Source organism: Patella vulgata, chromosome 2 (genome assembly GCF_932274485.2).
Source record: "Patella vulgata chromosome 2, xgPatVulg1.2, whole genome shotgun sequence".
Lineage (NCBI taxonomy): Eukaryota > Metazoa > Mollusca > Gastropoda > Patellidae > Patella > Patella vulgata.
In genome coordinates, this window is record NC_065880.2 from 81,973,125 (window position 1) to 82,000,654 (window position 27,530).

At 36.9% G+C, this 27,530-nt stretch overlaps 1 protein-coding gene across 1 annotated transcript in view; it reads left to right on the plus strand.

Moving 5' to 3' along the window:
• The first annotated feature begins 19,759 nt into the window (after nt 1-19,759).
• LOC126810381 (zinc finger protein 260) overlaps nt 19,760-27,530 on the plus strand; it is a 49,563-nt gene continuing 41,792 nt past the window's right edge. The window contains exons 1-4 of the mRNA XM_056098435.1: nt 19,760-19,783; nt 20,718-20,889; nt 22,794-22,877; nt 23,435-23,533. Coding sequence (XP_055954410.1) covers nt 19,766-19,783; nt 20,718-20,889; nt 22,794-22,877; nt 23,435-23,533 — 373 coding nt within the window. The 5' untranslated portion in view covers nt 19,760-19,765. The remainder of the gene's footprint in view (nt 19,784-20,717; nt 20,890-22,793; nt 22,878-23,434; nt 23,534-27,530) is intronic.

The following is a 27,530-nucleotide window of genomic DNA, read 5'->3' on the forward strand; positions in this document are numbered from 1 at the left end:
ATACCCCAAATTTCAGACTCGGGGCAGATGTAGCCGCCAACCCCGAACAGACAGATTTCGCTCGGGGGTCATAACTCCGAAACCGGAAGTGGTAGACTAACGCCACCTGGCCTATGTTACTCCCCGATCCGAGTTACCCATATACCCCAAATTTCAGACTCGGGACACCTAGTGTAGCCGCCAACCTCGAACAGACAGACAGACAGACAAACGACAGTCTCAAATATATATATAGATATAAACTTAGTAACAACATAAACGGTGTTCCAGAGTCAGTTAATTGATGATTGAAATAATTGATCCCACAAAGTGAAGTCAAAGAAAGTCCGAGGCGATAGTGTCACATCTACCCCGTAGTGCCACATCGCCTCCTACAATAACGCGATTTGCAAATAGTGAGTTAGCCCCCCCCCCCCGCCCCCATATCCTTTTATAACTCATAGATCAATTGTAAATCCATTGACATAAAATTGTACATTGCAATGTTTTTGTATTTTAATATGATTTATTACAATACAATATTGGAACTTAAACTCTCTCTCCTGTTTTTAATTCAAGGAACACGAAAAAATAAACTACGGCGTATGACACGAATACGCCCCTTTAAATTTGGTGGAGCATTGTCTTTAAAGACACCGCATGAATCCAGATAATCAAGAAACAGGAGCGACACCAGACAACTATAAGAACACAATTTTAACACTTGGTGCTGCGGCCTGTACGTCATCAACGTCGAGTACAAATACGGTGGTGCAAAGTGCATTAACAACCGTCTACATCAACGCAACTGCCAAAACAGGACAATGAATTCAGTTCGCTTTACAATTCCCACGCTACACTATGGCTCACAAATGTGGAATTGTATAGCTCTACTACACGCAATCATTAGATAATGACCGTCAATTGCCAACAATTATTCTTCATCTCTGCGACGATGCAAGAAGATGGTACGATAATCTTTAACTACTATTTAAAGATACATTATGGGAGATTAGACATAGGACTGGCAGTTCTCACTATAATAGTTAAAAATTAGATAATATAAAGGCGATTTGCTAAATTTTTTTAGTCAAATTGATCCACTATGAACCGAGAATTAAGCGATTGAAATGTAGGCCTAGTTCGATCATCATTACTAAAGTCGGTACGATAAAAAAACATAGTCTCGATTATCCATTTTTTGATTTAATCAGAAGCAGCAGACCGGGTTTTAATCCAGAAAATATCGCAGGCTAGCGATGCCATCGAGAGTTGATTATGGTCTGGATAAGTTAATTAATGTCTAATTAATAATTTAATCTGCAATTGGCAGATTTAGCTCTTGCATAATGTATGTTTAAGACTGTTAAAAGAACAATTTCTTAAAACATATCAACCAAGCACATTTTTGTTGATATGAGAATAAACGCAAAAACAAACGGTGAAACATGTGAACTGTTATTTAATCGTGTAGAAAAAAGTATCACAATAGAAAAATGGACGAACCTGTTATCATGAGCTCAGCAATTGAAGGACTTCTACCCTATTAAAAGTCACAACCCCTTTAAATATATTGATGTACACTAATAAATAAATGGATTTATTGAAAATCTCTATATATAATGGGGAGCAACTAAATAAATCCGTTCATTGATGTAATGTGCAGTGTTTATCGTCCCACTGTTCTACTCCGGCTGGACTAATGAAGACGGACATAAGAATAAGACATACAGTCATCTACAATAGAAGGCTTGATCTCGCCTTAACTACGTACATCTTATCAAAACTCGCAGTGGTGGCTTCAGGAACATGACCTACAGTGTGCCGAGAGAAATTTTGCCCGGACAGTCGCACTACGGACTGCTCTTATTTCGAATTCCAGTGTCAAGAGTTTTTTCCGTCCCATCCGACCGATTCGGACTATGGTGTCTCTTACCAGGACCTCTGCCACGGGGACCACGCGGGAAAATCCAGATGAACTTTCTTGGCCAACCCCGGGATCAAACATCAAACCTTCGGGCTGGCTCGCTGAACCGCCGAGGCTCTCTAGGATATAAAGAGCTAAGTCATCAAGAACGATTGCGGAAGCTGAAACTCTAACATATCTCTGCGTACAATCTGAACGATCTGCGTATTGTGTTTTGTCCGTATTAAATTTGCCTTGTTTCATCGTTTGTGTGTGGTGCAGTCCCCCTGCACTTACTATATATAGACTTAAGCGGGTTGTGACAAGATCGAAATACGTAAAATAACGTCAGGAATCTACAGAGCCGGATTAACCTTGTTGGGACCCAAGCAAGTCAATGGATGGGTGGGGTGGGGGGCGCGGTCTGAATCTCAAAACATATTATATCCATATTTCTGTCGAACTGGCGACATTATGAACATATAGATGTCTATCAGAGAAAATCAGGCCAAAGTCCCAATTACCCACGAAGCCAGTTTTGCCAACAGTAGCCAAATACACGTACATCTAAAAGCATGGGCCATAGTGAAAAAAACTATATATATTATCTTAAAAGATCAAACAATAATATTAGGTAAGAACGTTTTCTCACGAACAGCACAATACCAATGTGGAACAGTCTACTTGAAAATGTAATAATGTTCTGGTTCAGAGAGACAGAGTGTGAGAGAGAGAGAGAGAGAGAGAGAGAGAGAGAGAGTTTACTGTCCACTCAACACAAACAACAAACTAGGTCATTTCGGTACTAACATAGTTCTATTTATTTCAATAATTCAGTTGTGCGTAGTGGTCTTTAGCAGTGGGAGGAAACGGGAGGATCCGGAGAAAACCCACGAGGTTGGACAGGTGACCTTACTCCTTGTCACGTACCACGGAGCAATCGAAACCACGCCAGTTGACTCACGTTAACCATTCGGCAGGTAAGCCCCCCCCACCCTCAAAGTTGAGAATTCAATTTTTAAAAATAGTTGTGTTTTGTCTTTAGCAGTATAGGGGATCACGGTGACTAAGTGGGTAAAGCGCTGGCTCGCTAGTCTGGAGGTCAGGTGTTCGATCCCTGCATTGGCCGTGAAAGTTCGTGAAAGTTCGTCCAGATTTTCCGGCGTGGTTCTCCCTTGTCAGTGATACAGGACAGAGAGCCTGACGAGGACAATTGTCTAGTCTTTCGGATGGGACGTAAAACCGAGGTCCCGTGTACTCATTGGCGTGCACGTAAAAGATCCCTTGACAGTTGGAATTCGATATCTGATATCCAGAGGATATCTGACAATTCGTTACCATGTTTTTATTAAGTATAGAATGAATAAAAACATTTCGGGACTAACATATGGTTCAATTCCATTTCAATATTTCGCTTGCGCGTAGGGGTCTTTTTCAATTTCATAAATACAAGGCCGTCTTTACAGAATTATAGACTCAGGACAAAACAGTGCACTGGCGTCCCTATCTACATAACCACTCACAAGAATAAAAATACAAATGGTCGATAAAATTAAACATATACTCAGCCAAATTAAAAACTTGACCCTGATGAATTTCAACAATTTTTTTTTTCTGGTAAGTCAAATAAATTTTAAAGTGTTTCTAACGATAGTAAGTAGTAAGAAGCCTTTAATTTCATAAAATTGTAAAGTCACGTGGATCACGTGACTTTTGAGCATATAAAGATGAAAAACCTGAAAAACACCTGCAAACACAAACTTGTGAGGTCAATCGATGCAAGTTTGCTTAAACTGAACACGCACACATAACTTGAACTGGAAAAACAAATTAAAATTGTTATTTTCATCTTTGTTAGAAAATGCCGCGCCTTTCAAATGTAGAACGTCTACGTGCTATAGGTAGGCTCTATGCTGGTCAGTCTGTGGTCACTGTTGCAAGAGCCTTTAATTGTTCACGCCAGACAATAATTAATCTTAGAATGAGAGTGCTTCAAACTGGAACTATTGCCGACCGCCCAAGGGCGGGAGCGCCACGTGTGACGTCACTCCAGGAAGATCAAGCAATACGATTACGTCATCTTAGAAACAGATTTGTCACTGCAACCTCCACAAGTAGAGAGATGTTTGGTGGAAGGGTAACTGCACAAACTGTTCGAAATCGCTTGCAGGCTGCTGGTCTTCGAGCTCGGAGGCCCTATAATGGACCAATATTGACACCTCTTCATCGCCGTAACCGACTTGTGTGGGCCACAAGACACATAAGATTTACTCAAAGACAGTGTAATTCGGTTGTCTTTAGTGACGAATCTCGATTCACTTTGAGATTTGCCGATGGCAGGGCCCGAGTGTACCGCAGACGAGGTGAACGTTACGCTCAAGTATGCGTCAGAGAAGTTGACCGATTTGGTGGCGGCAGCGTCATGGTTTGGGGTTCTTTTTGTGCACATGGACGTTCTCCTCTTGTTGTTGTCCAAGGGAACTTAAATGCTGTTCAGTACAGGGATCAGATTTTGCAACCTGTTCTTCTTCCGTTTATGCAGAGACATGGGCCTGGACTAACGTTTCAACAAGACAATACAGCAATTGCTACCCAGAATTTTTAAAGAAATGCCGGTGTCCAAGCCCTAGATTAGCCGTCGCTTAGCCCCGACCTTAATCCTATTGAACACATCTGGGACGAACTGGGTCGACGTGTTCGTCAGCAAGTGAATCCACCACTGACGTTTCAGGACCTTCAACATGCTCTTGCTGAGCAGTGGCGACGTCTTCCTCGGGTAGTGTTTACTAATGTTCTGAGATCCATGAGAAGACGTTGTGTGGCAGTACGAGACGCTAGAGGAGACCACAACCGTTACTAAACACTTTATTCCGATTGTTCTCCAAGTCTGTGAAGTTCATTTTGGGGGTACTGTGACATCACGAACGTTATCAATGTCAAGGACTTTTGGCGAGACGTATTCTTGCTTTCTGTTGATGTCAAGGTCGTCTGTGCACAACATATACACTAAAATAGTTGCCTTAAACCAAATATTAAAAATCTAGTCCCAAAAATCCCGAGTGTCAAGTTTTTAATTTGGCTGAGTATATATTTATTGTATTGGTACTTCCAACAAAATCTTAAATTTTAAACCTTAAAACCCCCATTATGACAACAAGGCATAATAGAGTAGCATGCGTGTCCCTGCGTACTATCTGTATTATAAGGCTCATGGTAATATCAATTACGTCCTTTGTGTTTATAACCTATCATGTACTCTCTCTCTCTCGATAAATATTCTTGATACAGGGACGGAAGCGTGACAAAGTTGAAAGGTTGATTACGATGACATACAGTAGAAAGTTACATATTTACGTGTACGCTACGCCTATCTCAAAATGTCAACGGTCAACCTCGCACAATCTTTGGGGAAAGACATTGCCAGATGTTGCTCCGTCTTTAGTAGAGAGAATTTGCCACAACGAAAATATAGGAGAAAGTTGGAGCCGGGCAAAGAGAGAGAAAAAAAAATATGAAAATAAATACACAGTGAAAGAATTAGTGGTCTGTATCCATGGCAGAAAAGTGGAGTTGCATCCCTTGATTAATGACGACATAAAATTATGGGATGGATATCAAATCTGTGCAGAAAATAACAACTGCGAAATAAATCAATTATTTACGGTGGGTATACGGATCAAGTACATATCATTCCATTGTTTCAAATTCAGTTTGATCATTTCAATATGTCGACCATTTTTGTTTTCCAATTGACACGAATTTAAGCTGCGTTTCTAGTTTTCTTTTTGCCCGATGGCTGCCACGGGCTGAAGCTGATTTGCATAAAATTATCTCTATTTCATCGCTTCGAGAATAAATGGCATTTTATTTTACGGATATTTACGATTATTAAATATCCATGATCTTCGGACAACCCATATTTGTTTTGTTGTTAATTTAATAATAGCTCAATGGAAGGAAAAGGAACGATATTTATTAATTTCGTACAAGAAAAAAATCAGCCATTTTGGACCAATCAAAATTGGCATGTTATGAATTTTGCTGAAACGAATAAAAGTTTGGCGGGAAATATAAAAATAATTTAAATATAAACCACATCTTTCAGAAGAAACATCTTTTTTTGTTTTTGTATTTTGAATTAAATGCAGTTTTATTTTTAAAAGTCACATTTCTAATGACAATATAAATTATGCATGGCCAGGAAATAGTTCCACTTGACGACATCGCAACTGAACATGATGTCTTCCGTCTTAATTAATTGCCTTCAGCCACAGGCCATGGGGCCTAAGCAAGTGTGGATGATTCTAATTCTAGTACTGTAGGCTATTACAACAAAGGACTTCCTTGCACAATCAAACTTGATTATAAAAACAAGTTACAGTTACATGTACAGGCCTCAAACTCCATAAGTTTCTAATTAAATTGCTCCGTATTTAATTAAAGTAGCTAAGTCTCTAACTCAAATTATCATCCAAAGTCTTACACGTTGAAAATTATACGAATTATTTGTCAATTCAAATCAACATTGTTGATTTTGTGATCTTACCAGGAAAAAGTAAGCTTCTCAGAGCATCATTTTTGACGGGCATCTGCTAAAAATTCAGACAATTTCGACAGTTTTATCAAGAAAGTTGAGCTTGAAAAGTTAAATAAAATATTATCGTGAAGAGTAGTTTTGTTATGGTATCGAGACATTTGGGTTGAAGATTATTAGCTCGGTTGTCAAGTCTCTCCATGACGTTTGCATTCATGATAGATTATTATTTATTAGTGATAGTATTACATTAGTAATAAACGATTGATCGTTTTTAAATGAAATGCTTTCCGTGTTACGGCGTTAGTTTTGTAAGAGTTTTTGATTGTGAAATTTGAATAAATATAACGTTTTGAATTTCTGTCGTGGTCATATAGAAAGGGTCTGGATAATCACGATATATATACATTCCTTTCCCGCCTTTGACATTGAGCCAGAGATTTACTCAAACGTCCAAGGTAGTGTTTTCTGTTGTAAGCATAAGACCGGTAAATCGAGTACTTGACAACCAATGGCATGTTCAATGAGCGTATTCGTCTGCTAGAATTTGGAATTAAGTTGTCCGTTAATAACTAATAAGTACAATTAAATAAATTGGATTTTTAACTGTTTTTTTTTACACCATTTGGATAGATGGTTAAAAAAAAGCTCTTGTGAACAAATTTTTATGTGCTCCCGGAAATTTAAGTGCAAGAGCTTTTTGTGACTCCTGCATGTTTTACAGAAATGATGTCCTGGCTTCTGATATCCAATATTTAAAACAAAATAAACATTTTACCATTGGTACTCGAATCGTGTAGCATAGTGCGTTTCAGCGTCATTTGTAACAAGTGACCAGAAACAACGAGGCTAGACATATTCCACAACTCATGTCAAATGGTGACGCCATATCTTATCTGGAGAGCATGCGCAATAGACTGGAATAACCTGACACTAGAAATTGCTATTCGGTTGAGACTCATGCCGTATTTTGCTGGACATAACTACATGTAATTTGAAATAAGAGTCAAAACGGAAACAATTGAATGTAAATCAGTTTATATACAATCAGATTACATTATTATATGTGTTGCAACCCATTTGGGTCAATTTTTAGGTCTCAAATATTAGGGCAGTGACCGCCCTAGACTCTTAAAACCTTTAGCCAAATTTTTAGCCAAATCAAAATTTTATTATCCAATTCAGAAAGTTTTAGCCAAATATTTTATATCATTTTTATTCATATGTTTGTTAATTAAAAATGAAAATAAATGTGTGTGTGTTAGTTTTATTTTACGTCCGCTTCTATAGTACACAAGAATATTATTTTATCTCCTTGTCCATGCAAAAGTTCACATTATTGAGAGAATGAATGCAGATAACACAGTCACATGATTTAATTTACTTCATCGTCATAACAGAAAAGACACAACGATTCTTTTTAAGACACCACTGATCAAATGCTCTGACAAATTTGAAATTTATGCTTTCCGGTCCATCCATTTTTATAAGCATGAGGTCATTGAGGGTTAGCTCGAAGGTCTCGGTTAAAGGTCTAATTTTTGTCCACATGTTGATGAAGCCAACGATTACGAAGGACTCGCGTCCGAGATGACACGCTCAGTCATGGAAGTAGATTCTGGACTAAAAGTAGTCGTAGGAAGGAAAAAGGAATCTATCCTTATTTTGGGTTTACTAGTATTAGTTGTCATTAATGTGCGTTTTATTTATTTGCTGCGTAAGTTAAGTAAAGAAAACTTGTATTGAAGCGAATGTAAACAACGCAGTGCCACACAAAAGGGGCGTAACTGTGTTTTATAGTCTCGAGACTCGATCTTTCTGTCGTTTTAATGCGTAACATTGTAACATTGACTGATTTGCGACTTGTAAGATCGAGACTAGAGTAATTAATGTACTAAAAATAGACACTTCATCGAGTCGATCGAAAGAAGCGTTTAACGAGACGATTTCAAGTTTAATATTAGCAGATTTACGAAATAACACTCTCTAAAATTCATTCGCCAAATTTTTCGCCAGTATCATCACTTTATTCGCCAATAAAAATAATTGTCGCCATTGGCGAATTGGCGAATGTCTAGAGCGGTCACTGTTAGGGGGATCCCGTGGCTAAGTGGGTAAGACGCTGGCTCGCTAGCCTGGAGGTCGGATGTTTTATCCCCGCATTGACTGAGAAAGTTCATTCAGATTTTCCGGCGTGGTTCCCCCTTGTCAGTGATGCAGGACGGAGGGCCTGACAAGGACAGCTGTCTAGTCCTTCGGATGAAACGAAAAACCGAGGTCTCGTGTATACATTGGAATGCACGTAAAAGATCCCTTGGCAGTTGGAATTCGATATAAGAGTAGGCGATAGTGCCGCTGCCCGTGCAAAATTTCCTCCATAGCACACTGTATGGCGTATGCCCGTCTTCATTAGCCCAGTATATATAGGAGTAGGACGTTAAACCCCATTTCATTTCATTTCTCAAATATTAGGGATTTAGCTCCTTTAAATTTGTAGAGTACTAGTTTAGTACTGCACATACATATGTAGAATTGGTAATAACCATATAAATTATTTGTAAGCCATTTTCCATTGAATAAAATATTGATACTCTAAACCAGTGGTTCTCATTCTCAATGGAAACCTTGGAAAAAAAGAAAAAATAGTTACACACCTGGCTAAATATATTAAAAATATTTGAATTTTGCAAAATAAAAACATGGATAGACTGTAGACGACCTACAACCTTAGACACAGACTAGTGCATAGGCACATAGAATGACTCAAACTAAATAAAGAAAATCACAGCTATGAACTTACCAGTAGACACCAATGAATACACAATTGGGATCACATGGTTTTTTGCATTTCCCTAGTGTGCTGTTCACTGCTCTAAACTGTATAATTATGTGATTTTTGATAAAATCAAATGGCTATGCATTATTCTTTCCTTTTCCTACTTAAAGAGGGGGGTTGGATGGCTGAATGGTTAGCGTGCGCGCGCTGTATCATAAAGTCTGTCATTGAGTCGACTGGCGTGGTTTCGAATCCCCGGTTGTACGTGGCAAGGAGTAGGGTCGCCTGTCCAACCTCGTGGGTTTTCTCCGGGTCCTCCGGTTTCCTCCCACTGCTAAAGACCCCTACGCGCAAGCGAATTATGTAAATAAAATTAAACCATATGTTAGTCCCGAAATGACCTAGTTTGTGTCGGGTGGACGTTAAACCCCATTTCTCTCTCTCTCTCTCTCCTACTTAAAATGGCGGACTGACATAATATGGGAGTCCATAGAAGATGCTAATAGTATTTGGTTATCGTAGGCCTAAACAAAACCTTTAAATGATAGGAACGTTTGGACCTATGCAACACAATATCTGGTGAGTTTTCACCTGGTTGATGTCAAGGCTTTACAGAATTTGAAACATCGCTTCAAAAGTGTAGAACAAATTACCATCCAGAAAAACTGATGGGTAACTAGGTTAGTGACCCACTCTTGTGACTCTTAACTATTTATGATAGAATTACTTATTTTACTTCGAACTGTGTATATGGGGGTCATGGTGGCTAAAAGGGTGAGACACTGGCTCGCTAGCCTGGAGGTCAGGTGTTCGATCCCTGCATTGGCAGAGAAAGTTCATCCAGATTTTCTGGCGTGGTTCCCCCTCGTCCGTGATGTAGGACTGAGTGAGGGCCTGACAAGGACAGCTGTCTTGTCGTTTGGATGGGACGATAAACCAAGGTTCCATGTACACAGCACACAGTAAGTCGCAGCACCACTGTCCGGGCAAAATTTCCCTCATAGCACACTGTATGGCGTATGCCCGTCTTCATTAGTCCAGTCGGAGCAGAACAGTAGGATGTTAAACCCCATTTCATTTTCAACTGTGTGCTATATCATGCTGAGAATTCTTGGTTTCAGGCTATGTTTAGGCTAGTTGCACAGAAGAATGTAGCGACAGACAAGACAGACACTACTACATACAATACATGTACTGCAGCTAAACATGGCCATGGCCATCATGTGAGACAGATCAGTATACATGTATTATATAGGCTATGTTTAGCTGCTGTTGGAGAGAGAAATGGATTTAAAGTCTGATTGAAGCAAACTATGTCCTTTTTGGACTAACATATGAATCAAGATGACACAATTTTTATTTTATGGGGGGGGGGGGGGTGGATAGCTGAATGGTTAGCATGTGCCCGCTGTATCATAAAGTCTGTCATTAAGTCAACTGGTGTGGTTTTGATACCTTGGTTGTACGTGACAAGGAGTAGATGAAGAATAACTATTTCATTTTTCAATATTTTTTGTTTATTTCTTCTGGAGTTATGGCCCTTGTTTCACTTTGTTGCACCTTGTTAATACTATAATGACAAAAATTATTATCTGATCTTAAATTTATATGCATCATTTGAATTAGTGAAATAAATAAGTCTATTGATTTTCATCAATTTCCTTAAATTACTTATAGAGTTATGACCCTTGTTTTACTTTGTTGAACTTTATGAACGCTCTAATAAAAAAAAATTATCATCCAATCTGTATGAAATTTACATTCGTCATTTAAATTAGTGAAATGAAAAAGCCTATTGAATTTCAGCAATTTCTGTCAATCAGTTCTAGAGTTATGGCCACTGTTTTACTTTGTTGAAGCTTGTGAAGGATCGAATGACAAAAGTTATAATCTGATCTATATGAAATTTATATGCATTATTTAAATTAGTAAAACGAAAAAGCCAGTTGAATTTCTGTAAATTACTTCCCAAGTTAAGACTCTTGTTTCAGTTTGTGGAACCTTGTGAACCCTAGAACGACAAAAATTATATTCTGATCTGTATGGAATTTTCTTGTAAATGCCCCTAATTACATGTACATGTACCTACAAAAGAACCACTCGATCGATTTAGCTGCTGTGGCCATATGTTTCATTGCCTGGCAACCTATCTTTTCAATAATTCACATGAGCGTACAGTGTAGGTAAGAGATGGTTATGTTTCATAGCCTAGCAACCTATTTTTCATATTGTTTTATTAACTTATCATGAATCAAAAAGTATACCAACAGCTTCCTTAGAATGTCTGATTTTATTTCTATTTTCAGCAGATATATAGATATCTGAATGTAACTTAAAAATGGAAGATGAGCAAAATCACCAAGAAATGATGCAGGAAGTGGGAACGCTAGATCCGAGTACAATAGAAGCTCTTCAAGAAGGGGAGACGATCACACTAAGTCTCGAAGAAGCCAGTCAGTTATTGTTAGATGGAGCAGAATTTGCTCCAGGCACATATCAGATTTTGACTACACCAGATATTATTCAGGTAGTGTCCATTTTTTTAAATCAGATATTTGATGGTGCTATGGTGATCGAGAGAGAGAAATGGGGCTTAACGTCCACTCGACAAAATTTTATATCAATAATTCGCTTGTGTGTTGGGGTCTTTAGCAGTAATAGGAAACTGGAGGACCCGGAGAAAACCTATGAGGTTGGACAGGCGACCTTCCTTCTTGTCACGAACCAGTGAGGAATTGAAACCACTCCACTTAACCGCTGCCCCATAATGATTGAACGGTGATCGCACTGGAGTCTCGATCACAATGTTCGGTGTTCAAATATTAAATTTGAATTTAAATAATTGAAATTTGAATTTAGATAATTGAAATTTGAATTTAAATAATTTAAATTTGAATTTAAATAATTTAAATTTGAATTTAAATAATTTAAATAATTGAAATTTGTATTTAAATAATTGAAATTTGAATTTAAATAATTGAAATTTAAATATTTAATTTTTTGTAATTTGAATTTACATGTTTATATTTTTGTAATTTGAATTTACATGTTTATATTTTTGTAATTTCAATATTTGTAATTTGGATACATGTTTTAAAATATTTGTAATTTCAATATTTGTATATTTGTAATTTCAATATTTAAATATTTGTAATTTGAATCTTTGTAATTTTTATCTTTGTAATCTGTGTATTATGAATATTTGTAGTGTGAATATTTGAATACATGTATAATATTATGTAATTGGAATATTTTAAAAATTTGTCTGTTTATCTATTTGCACAGAATGGTGAAGTTCCGTTTGAGATTATTAATGGAGATCAGGAAACATTGCTGTCATTTCTACCTCAGAATGCAACAACAGACGGAGTACATCACGCAACAACAGAAGATGGCCGACAGGTCAGTCATTTCAATCTTAGACCTGCATTTTGTTGGTTCCATCTGATTAAAATACAAATCTATATTTCGTTTTGTTTTTTTGCTAATTTCGATGGCCTCTACTACATGAAGATCTGACCCGAGGGATCATACAAGCGGCTTTTGACCCTATGACGTCAGGCACTTGATTAACTGATCAGTGTTGATGTTTCTAGTGGGTTACCCACAGTTCCGTGCACCTCATGGCAAAAACTTGCCGTAACAGACCGTTTCATTAGCTAATCCCTCACATCAGGCCTTGCAAAAAGTTTCGCCCCCCCTGTAAAATAAATGTCGACCATAAAAACAATAGATACACATTGTCCGTAAATTTTACAGCACCCCCTGAGAACACTTCACGCCCCCCTCGTTGCTCTGAGCTAGTTACGGTCCTGCCTCACATCATCCAGAACTCAGGTTATATAATAACTCTTCCAGATCCTAGTGTAGTAATGACAAGTAAAATGAAATTTTGAACTATAAAAAACGAAATTAAATAGTAGCTGTGTTTTAATCCGATTGGTGTCAGCTCTGCCATATTGACTTAAAATTTACATTTACAATTTCTCGTTCAAATGGCTTCCAATGGTTGATCATTTCCTTGGGGAAAAACTTCCTTGTCACAATGATTGGGTTCAAGTGGGTTGGTACATGTATCTATGGGATGTTAAACCCCATTTCATTATAACCATACACTAGTGTCACAATGATTGGGTTCAAGTGGGTTGGTACATAGGTTGTTAAACCCCATTTCATTATAACGATACACTAGTGTTGCAGTGACTGGGTTTAAGTGGCTTGGTACATGTATCTATGGGATGTTAAACCCCATTTCATTATAACCATACACTAGTGTTACAATGATTGGGTTCAAGTGAGTTGGTACATGTATCTATGGGATGTTAAACCCCATTTCATTATCTCTCTTATTGTAGATGATGATTCACATCAAGACGGAAGACGAGAGTATGACTGAAATACAAGAGCCAGTAGAGGAAGGCGTTGATGAACAAAATATCTTAACAGAACACAATTCTCAAGAATCTGAGGAAAATGATACTGTTGACAAGGGAGATAACTCACTTAATGAGACTGAAGAAGGAACTCCAACAGAAATTGTGTTAGATGCTGATTCGATAACGACAGATGTAAATCTAGATCAAACTGAAGGTCAAGGTTAGATTATCTAAGTTAATTTCAATATCTAGCGAAACTTTAGTTGTGTTCTTTTTTTTTTTTGTGTGTGTGTTTGTGTTTTCTACCAAATCAGGTGTCACGGTGGCTAAGTGGGTAAGAGTAAGACGCTTGCTTGCTAGCCTGGAGGTTGGTTGTTCGATCCCTGCATTGGCCGAGAAAGTTCATCCAGATTTTCCAGCGTGGTTCCCCCTTGTCAGTGATTCAGGGCGAAGGGCCTGATAAGCACAGCTGTCAAGTCGTTCGGATGAGACGAAAAACAGAGGTCCCGTGTACACATTGGCATGCACGTAAAAAAATCTCTTGACAGTTGGAATTCGATAGAAGAGTAGGCCGTAGTGCTGCTGTTCGGGCAAAATTTCCCTCATAGCACACTGTATGGCATATGCCCGTCTTCATTAGCCCAGTCGGAGCAGAACAGTAGGACGTTAAACTCCATTTCATTTCATTTCTACCAAATCTATTTATTTAGGCTGACAAATGGTAGACTTGTAGTTGAGCTGTGGACACTGATCTCTTGACCAGACTGCGATCTGGTGAGAATACCCGCGTCGACCAAGATGAACATTCTTGTCTAACAAGAAAGTCAGCCTAATGATTTGGATGGAACAATAAGCGGTGGTCTGCATGTGTACACCCTGGAGTGCACAATGCTTCACTTCAAATTGAACATAATTCATCGAAAATTGTAGCCTGTATATCACGTTCACAAGGTTTTCGACAAAGGGGGGATAACTCTGGAACAAAAATTCACAGAACGCTGAAAATTCCCTCATGACCTCAATGCTTCCCTCTATAGCCTGAATGAAAAATTGGTTGGCTTTAATTACAAGTTTTTTTTTAAAAGAAGCATACCTCTCGAATGAAAATGACCACGAGAAAAGATTTGAATCTGTAGCTTCTATCGCGTTCCCAAGCCAATATGTTGACAGACTGACTGTCTGGGTGACGACATATGACCACACTGAAATGTGAACGTATAACAATTGCAAGTGAAATTGAACCATATGTCAGTCCCAAAATGACCTAGTTTATACGACATACAAATGCATGTCAGGACTAAAATTTGAATCATTTTTTTCAGTAACAGGTCAACCTCAAGTAGTCCGGACCAAAATTATAGAAGGAGGAAAAACTCCACAATCCAAAGAACTAAAGACTGTTAAAAAAGAACCGAAACCGGACTTAGCGTCTCCGATATCTGTTAATGATCGAACGGAAGTGGTTATAAATGGAAAGAAATGTGTCTTATTGGTCAACCCTGATACAAAGGAGATGTGTGCTTATCCTATTTTACCACCAGAAGGTAAGAAACGTATTAAAGATACATTATGTAAGATTTAGATAAAGAGCTGGCCATTCGTGCTGTAATAGTTTAAAGGGACTATCCTGATAGTCTCAGAAATAAAAGTCTGTGTATGTATGAAATATAGAGGAATGGTGTATTGACCTTGTTTCAAATTATTGAGTCGTTTGGATTTGAATGTCAAAACCGCTTATCCAGACATGTAACGCTTTTAAGATTTCAGATTCATTTTTTTCATTGGGTGACCTGATAATCTATTGCTGTTCCTTTAGGGTCTATATAGTGCATGACCCACATGCTGTACTTGATAACGAACGTTAAATTTCACCACGAACGTTAAATTTCACCTACACATTATTATTATAAAATAAAAGTCTGGTTTTATCCATACACCGTATAATACAACTTGGGGCACCGGTCTCCATTTCCAGATGAAGACTGGCGGGTTTAAGTTGTTTGAAAACATATCATGTATATTGAGTTAGTTGCTCAGTCCTAAGGTAGAGGATTTTAAGGGCTTTTAGCACAAAATTAAGCAGTTTTATTCTCCAAAATATAAATGGCCCTTTAAAGATGCAATATGTAAGATTTAGATAAAGAGCTAACAGTTCTTGCTATAATAGTTCAAAAATAAATAATGAAAAATTAGTATGTTGAAAATTTCGCTCAAATTACTTTATTCTGTGCGAAATTATGAGTGTTTGAAGTTTTGACAAAATGTAGTGTAGATTGTTTACTATGTCTCAATTTTCTCTTTTAAAGTTCAAATCTTAGATGGCTGCGGTGTTCTAATCTACTTAAAATCGGCCGAGAGGATCGATTATGGGCCTGTCATGTTAATAAATGTTTAAATTATAGTTTATATATAACATTTAAAGTCAGAAAAAAGACCTACTCTCACATAATGTATCATATTAATTTTACTAATAAAGTACATACAGAAATCGGCAATTATTGAAAGTTTTTATCTTAAAGGGAAAAAAAGACGCGGTCGTCCAAAGAAAGCAGCGAAGACAGCAGAAGAACTTGCAGAAGAAGAGGAAGAACGAAAAAAGAGTAGGGGAAGTAACTCATCACAAGATGTTTTGTCAGAAGGGGGAGCAGATCAAGCTACTAGTGCTGTTGAAGGTTTACTGGAATTATCAAATACAGGTTTGTTGTTATTTATTTGTTGGCTGTTGAATTATGAAATACAGGTTTGTTGTTATATTCCTTGGCTGTTGAATTACCAAATACAAGTTAGTTGTTATTTATTTGTTGGCTGTTAAGTTAAATACAGGTTTGTCGTTCTAAAACTACTACTGTAGTGTTTTTTGAAGGTATATTTGAATTATCAAATTTAGGTTTGTCGTCATTTTAGAACTCATTTGCTTTTCAAGGTTTACGCAAATGATCAAACACAGGTTTATCGTTATTTATTTGTTGGCTGTAGCAAGCGAGTATTTAAAGTTTTATTTTTCTCCACGACAGCGACACTACGTCCGTGGATACACCAACCTGTGTTTGTTGCCCCATCCGAATAACAAGATGTTTTTCCATGCCAGGCCATCTGACATGCTCTTGAAAAAAAAAAAGTCCTACATTTCTGCACCAACCATGCTAATGAAGATGGGCATATGCTATACAGTGTGCTGTGAGGCAAAATTTGCCCGGACAGCGGTCGTGCATCCTACTATTATTTCAGATGCCCACTGTCAAATGTAGTATTATATCATAATTATTTTAAACAGATGAAGAGTCCAGGTGAAGAACGATCTAAGTCACATTTTTGTCTTTTCGCGAAAAAGGCTAAACAGAATTTTGGACGTGAATGTTTGACGCGAACAGAACAACGAGTGGGTTTATTTACAACTTCAAAATGATGTTTACTACGAATCATAATTACCAGTACAACAACTGACTTCCACTTTTCAGCCAAATTAAGGTCAAATAAAGGGTACAATGGACGTATTTGTCAGCGAGGCCATTTCAGAAGGGCCTTGGTTCGATGTGACTCTGATCATTTTTACCTGAAATTGATTGTTCCACAGAAAGCTTATACAATTTGCTACCAGATGGCGCCATTAACTGGGGTTTGTTGAAAAAGTGTCTTAGTTTGTTCTTACCCCGGGGCTCTTCAGATATTTGTCCATGATTATTATGTTATTATTTTCTACCTACAGGCAATGTCAATATTTCTTTTTTCCTACCTACAGGTCCAGATGGTGTCAGACGAAGCAACCGACCACGGAAAAAAACAAAAACATTAGAAGGTAAATAATACATAAGCAGAAGTTCCACAGGTTTCACGAGTTGACAATACATGCAGCTTTAACATTTTGTAGAAGTCCACTCTTAGACGAACTGCTTCAGTAAAATAAGTAAAACTGGTTATATCAGGTTGAAGGATTGTTGCCAGGCATTAGAGATGTATTATGTAAGAGTTAGATAAAAGAGCTGGACGTTCTGGACATAATAGTTAAAAAATGAAAAATGAATATTGACAATTTCACTCAAATTACTCTTTTCTGAATAGTAATGTTATAAATATTTGAAGATCGTTCGTTACCCCATAGCAATGGTACTTGACAATCAAGTCTATGTCTCGTTTGTCTATTTTATCGCTAAATTTTTAAATCTCGCAGATGTTTAAATCAATTTAAATCTCTGCCATCCGATGTCTAGAGAGATGATTACAGACTTGTCATCATGTAAATAAATGTCCAAATGATAGTTTTCTATAACATTTGAAGTCAAAATAAAAACCTGTAATAGGCAGATTTAGCTAGTCTTACATAATGCATCTATAATAATAATTTGATCTAAAATGTAATAAACCCCAAATACATAAACATATTTGTATTTAAATCTACTAGATAAGTTTGTTAATGTTAATATCAGAGTTACTTCCCCTGTCACATAACATTCATCAGAAAATTGGTTTGTAAGAAAAGCATTAGAAAATTACCCCTATAGCTCAATAACTAGTAAGTCTAGATTGGTTCTTCAATCTTTTAATTACTGGAACTTATATCTTACAAATGACAATAATTCAATACATACAATGTATACCTACACAGTGGATGACCTGTTAACATAGCTGCTACTATGTCAGGCGACCTATTATAATGACTTGCCTATTGATGTACATTAGACTTTTTATATTCTAACTATGAATGAATAAGCACATGATTATCACTAGAGACAGTAACATAAATAAACAATATTGGATTAAATACTTAAAGATACATTATGGGAAATTCAATAACGAGTTGGCAGTTCTCACTATAATAGTTAAAACTAGATAATGTAAAGGCATTACTAAAGTCAGTACGATAAACAGCATAGTCTCGATTATCCATTTAATCGTTAAATTGTGAAGGAAAGTTATGCAGTAAATCAGCTCATAATCCACTAAAGATCGCAGGCTAGCGATGCCATCTAGAGTTGATTATGGTCTGGATAGATTAATTGATGTCTAATTAATAATTTAGATAACATTTCAGATCTAAAGAAAGACCTGCAATAGACAGTTTTAACTCTTGCATAATGTTTAACTAATTAGCTTCTATCCTGATTTATATTAACCATGACACATTAAATGCTGACTGTCTTCATTGGACTAGTCAAACGCAGAAGAGCAAGAAGTTAAATTTCATTTCATTTCTTGGACAGAGTATGAAGCGTTGGTATTGTCTGGTGATGAAGAAGATGTTGGTGATGCTGGTGCTATCGATGATGATGACGATGATGATGCAGACGTTGTTTTACCTGGATATAAAAGAAGAAAATTACAAGACTCAAGCTACCAGACTTCTTTTACAACTCAAGGTACATGCAGACGTTTGGCAAGTTTTCTGTTATTTCAGTTGGATGGCCGAATGTTTAACAATCGATTATCCAGTGCCTTTTTTCAAGCGTGTGGTGGGGGGGGGGTGATGGCCTAATGGTTAACATGTGCGTGTTGTATCATAAGGTCTGTCATTGAGTCAACTGGTATGGTTTTGATTCCCCATAGCTCACGACTGCAACCAGCGGTGACCAGTCAGCTACAACTCGAAATGCGACACTCTAGGTCTTCCCGCCCGCCTTACTTTTGTTGCATGTTAGACTACCTAAATATTGTCCATGAGAACTCTTGTAGTTTATATACAGTTTTTCGTTGCCAGGGTTACTGTTATATATTACTATATTTAACAGGTGAAAAACGTCCACGAGGTCGACCAAGACGATATCCACCACCTGGGCAGACAACCACAACATCCTCTATACCTGCTGTTCTTATTCCTTCACATAACGGGCAAACACTGATGATGGCACCATTACAGGTACGTTAAACATTGGGGGGGGGGCAAACATTGATGATGGCACCATTACAGGTACGTTAAACATTCGTTAAACATTATGGGGAGGTGCAAACACTGACGATGGCTCCATTACAGATGCATTAAACATTCCTTAAACATTGGGGAGAGGGGCAAACACTGATGATGGCACCATTACAGGTACATTAAACATTCGTTAAACATTAAGGGGGGGGGGGCAAACACTGATGATGGCACCACTACAGGTAGATTGGTTAAACATTGGGGGAAGGGGCAAACACTGATGATGGCTCCATTACAGGTATATGAAACATGGGTTAAACACTGGAGAGAGGGGCAAACACTGATGATGGCACCATTACAGGTACGTTAAACATGGGTTAAACACTGGGGGGAGGGGGAAACACTGATAATGGATCCATTACAGGTACATTAAACGTTGGGGGGGGGAGATGTTGAGGGGGGGGAGGCGCAAACATTGATGACGGCATCATTACACGTCTGTTAAATAAAGGGGGTGGGATGGGGGCTAGGGGAAACATTTAAAACGTAGGGTGGTGCCAGGGGGGGGGGGGGGAAGGAGCAAACACTGATAATGGCATCAAAACGAATAAGTTAATAGTTAAGGGGAGGGAGAGCCAGCAACTGAAAGAGAAGGAACAAGAAGATGGAAATCATTAAAATCTAGGGGATATACTGTAGAAGATTGGAACCAGTAAATTCTAGGGGATATGGGGGGTTGGATGGCTTAGTGGTTAGCACGTGTGCGCTGTATCATTAAGTCTGTCATTGAGTCAACTGGCGTGGTTTCGAATCCCCGGTTGTACGTGACAAGGAGTAGGGTCGCCTGTCCAACCTCGTGGGTTTTCTGCGGGTCCTCCGGTTTCCTTCCACTACTAAAGACCCCTATGCGCAAGCGAATTATAGAAATAAAATTGAACCATGTGTTAGTCCCGAAATGACCTAGTTTGTGTCGAGTGGACGTTAAACCCCATCTCTCTCTCTCTCTCTCTCTCTCTCTCTCTCTAGAGGGGATATACTGGAGAAGCTGGTACATAATTCAAACGGCAATTTTTTGAGTAATTGAGTCTGGTGTGAAAGATTGATCCTAGACCCTTTGTTACACCACATGTGCTCTGGTCCCCGGCGACTATATCTAGAGGGCAACCGCACATCCTCTATAAAGCCTGAAGAGTTTGAATTGAACAAAACTAGTCGCTTCTTGCGAGAAATCTGGGAAGAATATTCGTCAATTAATAGATTTTTTACTATTTTCTTTGTGATTTTATTTTTTGCAGGGTGTTCAGAATCTTCATTCGTTACAACAGCAAGTGAAATCTCTTCCTAATTTAATGCCGAGAGTCCAGAATGATCCGTCACTATCGGCCGTTTCTACACAGACCATCTTTTCGTCAACAGATTCAGAGTTACAAGATGCTACCAATAATCTACAAATCGACCCAAACTCAGGTAACGCTTTTCTTTTCCTCATGTTTTCCTTTAAAGATGCATTACGTAAGATTTAGATAAATAGCTGACAGTTCTAGTTATGCTACCTCAGCTATTTCATTCCATTGATAAAACTTTTATTGTCCACATGTTTTCCTTTAAAGATGCATTATGTAAGATTTAGATAAATTGCTATAATACTTTACAAATTGATAATGAAAAGGAAATATGTTGAAAATTTCAAATTACTTTATTCTGAGTGAAGTTATGAATGTTGGAAGTTTTGATTAAGAGCATTTTAATCTTGATTGTATAAATAGGTATTTCATTCCATCGATAAAACTTTCATGTCATCTATCCTACATGGGAAACCATGCTGGGAAATCCAGAGAAACACTAGAATTGATCCTGAGATCTCTTGGACAGTGAGTCATACAAGATCTCTATTATTCACATTACGGACTCATAAGTGGTAGACACAATTGCCGAATCATTTGGTGCCAGATTTTAATTGATCGAATTGATGGACACACTAGGCGAATCCTTCGCCCGATTACCAGTCAATTGCATCACCTTTCACGTGGCCACGACCATGTCTCCAAACAATCACTTGACTTCTCTATATGAGTGGATGATGAGTGATGATTGGCTAATGAATTCTACAATCGGGCAAATGCTTCGTTGAAGCGAACACACTATGTGAATATAATTCAGCTGAAGGAAAATTCATCCGAATATGTCAAACATGATTCGCCCGAATGACGGTGGACACACAGGTGACTTTCGACACCGATTGATTCGGCCGAACAATTCGGTCAAATCATTCCGCTAGTGTGTCCACCGATTAAAGCAACAAACCTGTTTTGAAAGGATTGTCAGAGTTGCTCAGAAGAAAATCATGAACACCAACCAATCAAATATACACATCACTGGATTCTATCTTTGGTTGTAAAATATTTACAAAAACATTTGGTCTGTTGTTCATTGGTTCACCTAATAAAATTAAAACTTTTATTAAAACGTTATGTAAGATTTAGATAAAGAGCTGTCCATTCTTGCTATAATAGTTAAAAAATAGATGATGAAAAGGGAATACGTTGAAAAATTTCAACCAAATTACTTCATTCTGAACGAAGTTATGGATGATTGAAGAGTATTATGGTCTCGATGTTACAATAGTAAAAACAAAGTCTTGATTATCAATTTTAATTAAATTATAAACTGGCAAACGTATTTATATCCATTAAAAATCAAAAACATCTGATGATATTTTAAAGATGCATTATGTAAGAGCTAAATCTGCCTATTGTAGATCTTTTTGCTGGCTTCAAATGTTATTTAGACATTTATAAACAGGATTAGCCTTTAATCAGCTCTCTAGACAATAGGATGGTCGAGATTTAATAATTTAACCATGAAATGGATAATTGAGACTTAGTTTCAATTGTCAAGTACTGTTGTTATGATAATAAACAATCTACCTAAATCTACAAACAGTAATAACTTCACACAGAATAAAGTATTTTGAATGAATTGTTCAATATAATCATTTTTCATTATCAATTTTGAACTAATATTGTGAGAATGACCAGCTCTTTATCTAAATCAATCTTACATCTTTAAGTTTGAATCAGTAACGTCTTATTTAAACAATGCACGCGTCATTGAGCCAATGATTGATGCCGTGTGATATGTTGCCATGTGTTGAAAACAGTCATCTTTTACAGAGATATTAGAAGACTTTCGTAATACTCTGTGAAGCAGATTGAATTTTTATAGGTGCACATTGAAATACATCTACCTAGGATACTGTGAACAAAATCAAAAGTATTTAGAGAGATTTCCGAATTGTGACATTACCGAATTGTGGCAGCAAATTAAGATGATACCATGTTGTTTTTAAATGTTTTTTTTTTCTTTTCCAGTTTTAGAAAATAATAATATGCTATCATCATTAGATGGTGAAAATTTGAATTTAAACACAGTAACTTCTAATCTCGATTTACCAGGTAGGTTGAATGGTTTTATTGTAATCTACCCACATTGTAAATTACCCAAATTGTAATATACCCCCATTGTAAATTACCCTCCTTGTGATATTCTCACATAATAATATACCCGCATAGTGATATACCCACATTGTGATGTACCCACATTGTAGTAGTGTACCAACATTGTAGTAATGTACCAACATTGTAGTAATGTACCCACATTGTAGTAAACACATTGCAATGTACCCAAATAGTGATATACCCACATTGTGATGTACCCACATTGTAGTAATGTACCGACATTGTAGTAATGTACCAACACTAGTAATGTACCGACATTGTAGTAATGTACCAACACTGTAGTACCCATATTGTAATGTACCCAAATTGTAATTTACCCAAATTGTAATTTACCCACATTGTAATCTACCCACATTGAAATCTACCCATATTGTAATAGACTCACATTCTAATCTCCTTGTGTTGTAGTATACCAACATTGTATTTTGATTTATTATTTAAAGATATTTTATTTAAAAATGATTATTGATAGATTTTATATTTTGTTATTTTAGATGAGAAACCAGTTGATGGAGATGAGAAACCAACAATAATACAAATCCCTGAAAATCTTCTACCAATGTTCATGCCGAAAAAAGATCCTGTGCGGATTGGTAAGTTTCTGTAAAACTATCCCATCGTCTGGACCCAACCCAGTATCTGGACATGTAACAATCCACAGTTGGGATTCCCAACCTAACATCTGGACATATCCTGCTGTTTTAGCAGGAGTTGGAGTTTCTGTATTGAATGTTTAGTTCACAGTCACACCACTGTTGGAAAATTGTTGACATTTGTTGAGAATCACAGTTTTCTTGTTTTTATACGCCCACATGGAAATGTGGTCTTATATTTCCGTGGCCCCCGTCCTTCCATCGTCCACAATTTCTTGTGAACATTCTACAATCACCTGATTGTTTTAAAATTGATATATGTTGTGTATATGAGTGAGATGAAGAAGCTTATTTATTTCGTTCAGGAGTCTTGGCCCTTGTTTCACTTTGTTGCACCGTGTGAACGCTTTAACGACAACAGTTACCATCCAATCTGTATGAAAATTATATGCATCATTGAAATTATTGAAAGGAAGTAGCCTGTTGAATTGCAACAATTTCCATTAAACATGCATTATGCAAGAGCAAAATCTGCTTATTACAAGTCTTTCTTTAGGCCTGAAATGTTATCTAAATTATCAATTAGACATTAATTAACTTATCCAGACCATAATCAACTCTCGATGTCAAGGCTAGCCTTCGATGTAGGCTGGATTAGATTCCTATATGCCGCTAACGGCCACAGAAAATTAAATCAGAAAAAGTGGATAATCGAGACTATGCTGTTTATATTAATGATTTTAGTAATGATGACCGAGACTATGCAAAAATTTCACCCGCTTCTTTCTCGGCTCTTAGTGGATCAATTTGACTGAAATTTTCAGCAAATTACCTTTACACTATCTAGTTTTTAACTATTATAGCGAGAACTGCCATCTCTTTATCTTATCTCCCATAATGTATCTTTAATTATGACTAGAGTTATGGCCTTTGTTTCACTTGGTTGAACCTTGTGAACGTTCTAACAACAAAAGTAATCATCCGATCAGTATGAAATTTACATGCATCATTCAAATTAGTGAAAGTAGCCTATTGAATTTCAGCAATTTTTGTTAATTACTTCCAGAGTAATGTCCCTTGTTTCACTTTGTTGAACCTTGTGAACATTCGAACGACAAAAGTTATCATCTGATCTGTATGGAATTTATGTATCATTTAAATTAGTAAGTTGTAAAGGCCTGTAAAATTTAAAAAAATTCTGTACATTACTTGCAGAGTTAAGGCCCTTGCTTCAGTTTGTACAACCTTTTGAACCCTCAAACTAAGAAAATTATAATCTGATCTTCTACAAAAGAATAAATATGCGACAACCCTTGTTGACTGCACAGACAATTTAGCGGCTGTGGGCGTATGTTTTTTTGCCTGGCAACCCATCTTTCTGTGATGTAAACCCATCCCAGCATTTTGACATATCACATGTAACTACTATTATAAACTCAATCCAGCACCAGGACATATTACATATTATAAACCACACTTCACACAAACCAAAACAGACAAGACAAACCAAAACAGAGAGAGAGAAATGGGGTTTAACGTCCACTCGACACAAACTAGGTCATTTCGGAACTAACATGGTTTAATTTTATTTCAATAATTCGCATGCGCGTAGGGGTCTTTAGCAGTGGGAGAAAACTGGAGGACCCGGAGTAAACCCATGAGGTTGGACAGGTGACCCTACTCCTTGTCACGTACAACCTGGGATTCAAAACCATGCCAGTTAACTGCTAAATACCTATATGTGCAACCAAATTTTTGAAATGAAGTTGAACCATATGCTAGTCCCGAAATGACCTAGTTTCTCTCTCCCCGACATCTGGTTACCTACGAATGCAATCATTTTTTTTTTTAATCATTCTTTCCCTGTTCACCCTATTGCTTTGCAAATTTTTATGTAGAATTGAAGATAAGATTTGAATATACATTTTCTGCCAGGTTTTGGTGAATATTCATGATTTTGAGGTAGAAGGATACGAGAGTTAATAAACTGACTACGTTGAAATGTTCGGCGGACAGTTTCATGTTCACTACTATGCTACTTCCAGTTTGTGTGCATCTCAAGTTTTCCATGATGAACCTCATACGCGCTTTTGAGCAAGAGGTTGCCACACGTTGTTCCATCTGCGGTAGAAAGCAGTCTACCGAACGAAAATTTGGGAAAAAGTTAAGAGAATGAGGAATCCATAGATAGTATTCTGTGTCCATTTGGCTTTTAATTGAGACGTGTATTGCATGATTGGTCCTGAATAATAGCCTATTAGCATTCTTTCGTCTTTCCTGTTTGTCATTGAACGCATGCCTCCATATATTCAAATATATCCGTAACTAAGAAACTACCATATCCACCATTTCTTTATTTTTTAGTTATTTTCTTTTGAGTTTTCTTAATGACAGTTATTTCCCTTGGATTGTCAGTTAGATTTTTTTTTACCTAATTCTGTGAATTACCACTCACATTTAATGCGGTCGATAATTTTTTATGGTTAATCCGCAGCACTGCTATTAATAAAGTCCAATTTTGCTAAATTTAATTAGCAAATTCAAAATCAAAAATTTATCAGCTGTTTTTCATTTTTAACACAAAACACCTAAGATTTTACTTTTATTCATAACATTAACTAATGACGGTCTATTAGAGCAGTGATTCTCAACCAGTGTGCCACGAGATCTTCCTAAGTGTGCCACGAAATCTTGAACGGGAGACTAAGAAAACGGGTAAAACCATGTAACTCCAGTTGAGTATTCACTGGTGTCTACTGGTAAGTTCATAGCTGTGTTTTTCTTTATTTACTTTGAGTCACTTTATGTGCCTAAGACTAGTCTGTGTCTACGGTTGTATGCCGTCTATGACTTGCCATGTTTTTATTCTACAAAATTCAAATATTTTTCATATATATTTGGCCAGGTGTGGCGCTATTTTTTCATGTGTTCCAAGGTGTGCCGTTGGCAAAAAAAGTTTGAGAACCACTGTATTAGAGGCATTTAGTGACTGGTTAGAGCAATAAACTATAACACGTACTTATGGAAGAAAAATTACTGATTTATTTAGGCGACGTTATTGTTATTGTTTGTCTATATATAATTGCCTTACAGATTTGTTACTGTACTTGCTTGATAACGTTGAGAGAATACTCTTCGAAACCGAAACGTCTTCCAAATAAATCAGTAATTGTTCTTCCATAAGTATGTGTTATGGTTTATTAACTAATGACTGAATAATATGATAAAATTTTATTATTCTTTAGTTTTTACTTATTCTTAAATTTTTCTAACATTGCTACATGGAGATGTGAGAGTCTGTGATGCTTCTTCTTAATTGTTATTTCTTTGTTAGAAAATAGTTTTATGGTGTGTTACTATTTTTGTTCAATCAGAGATACACGGAAATTAAGGAATAGACTCTATTAAAGTGATGATTTCACTTTTTAAAGTCATATGTTTAAAATATGTTAAAATAAAGCCATAAAACACATGGCATCTATACACACAGTCCTACCTTGTTAAAGAATAATCCTAAATCCAATAATAATTCACTTGTGTCAGTTGAGAAATTGGCGAATATATAATTTTATTTTTAAATCCAATGTTGCTTTTTACGGTGTTATTATCACGCGTGCGATTTGAAAAGTCTCGTTCAACCAGGCATCATTATCCTTATCTGTTTAACCATGGACCTTGACAATCAAGACAACGCCCTCTTCCATTGTGTAGACTTCGTTTTCTAGTGAAAAGAAATGATAGAATTTTCAAATTGGCGGGTAGAAATTATTTTAAATTTTTAAGTGGTAGAATGATTCCTATGATTTTATATTAGTGATTTGACAACCTATTAAACATACATTATGCAAGAGTTAAATCTGCCTATTGCAGGTCTTTCTTAAGGCCTGAATTGTTATCTAAATTATTAATTGGGCATTAATTAACTTATCCAGGCCATAATCAACTCTCGATGGCATCGGATTTCCCCGATATTAAATAGATTAGAACAGTTCAGCCA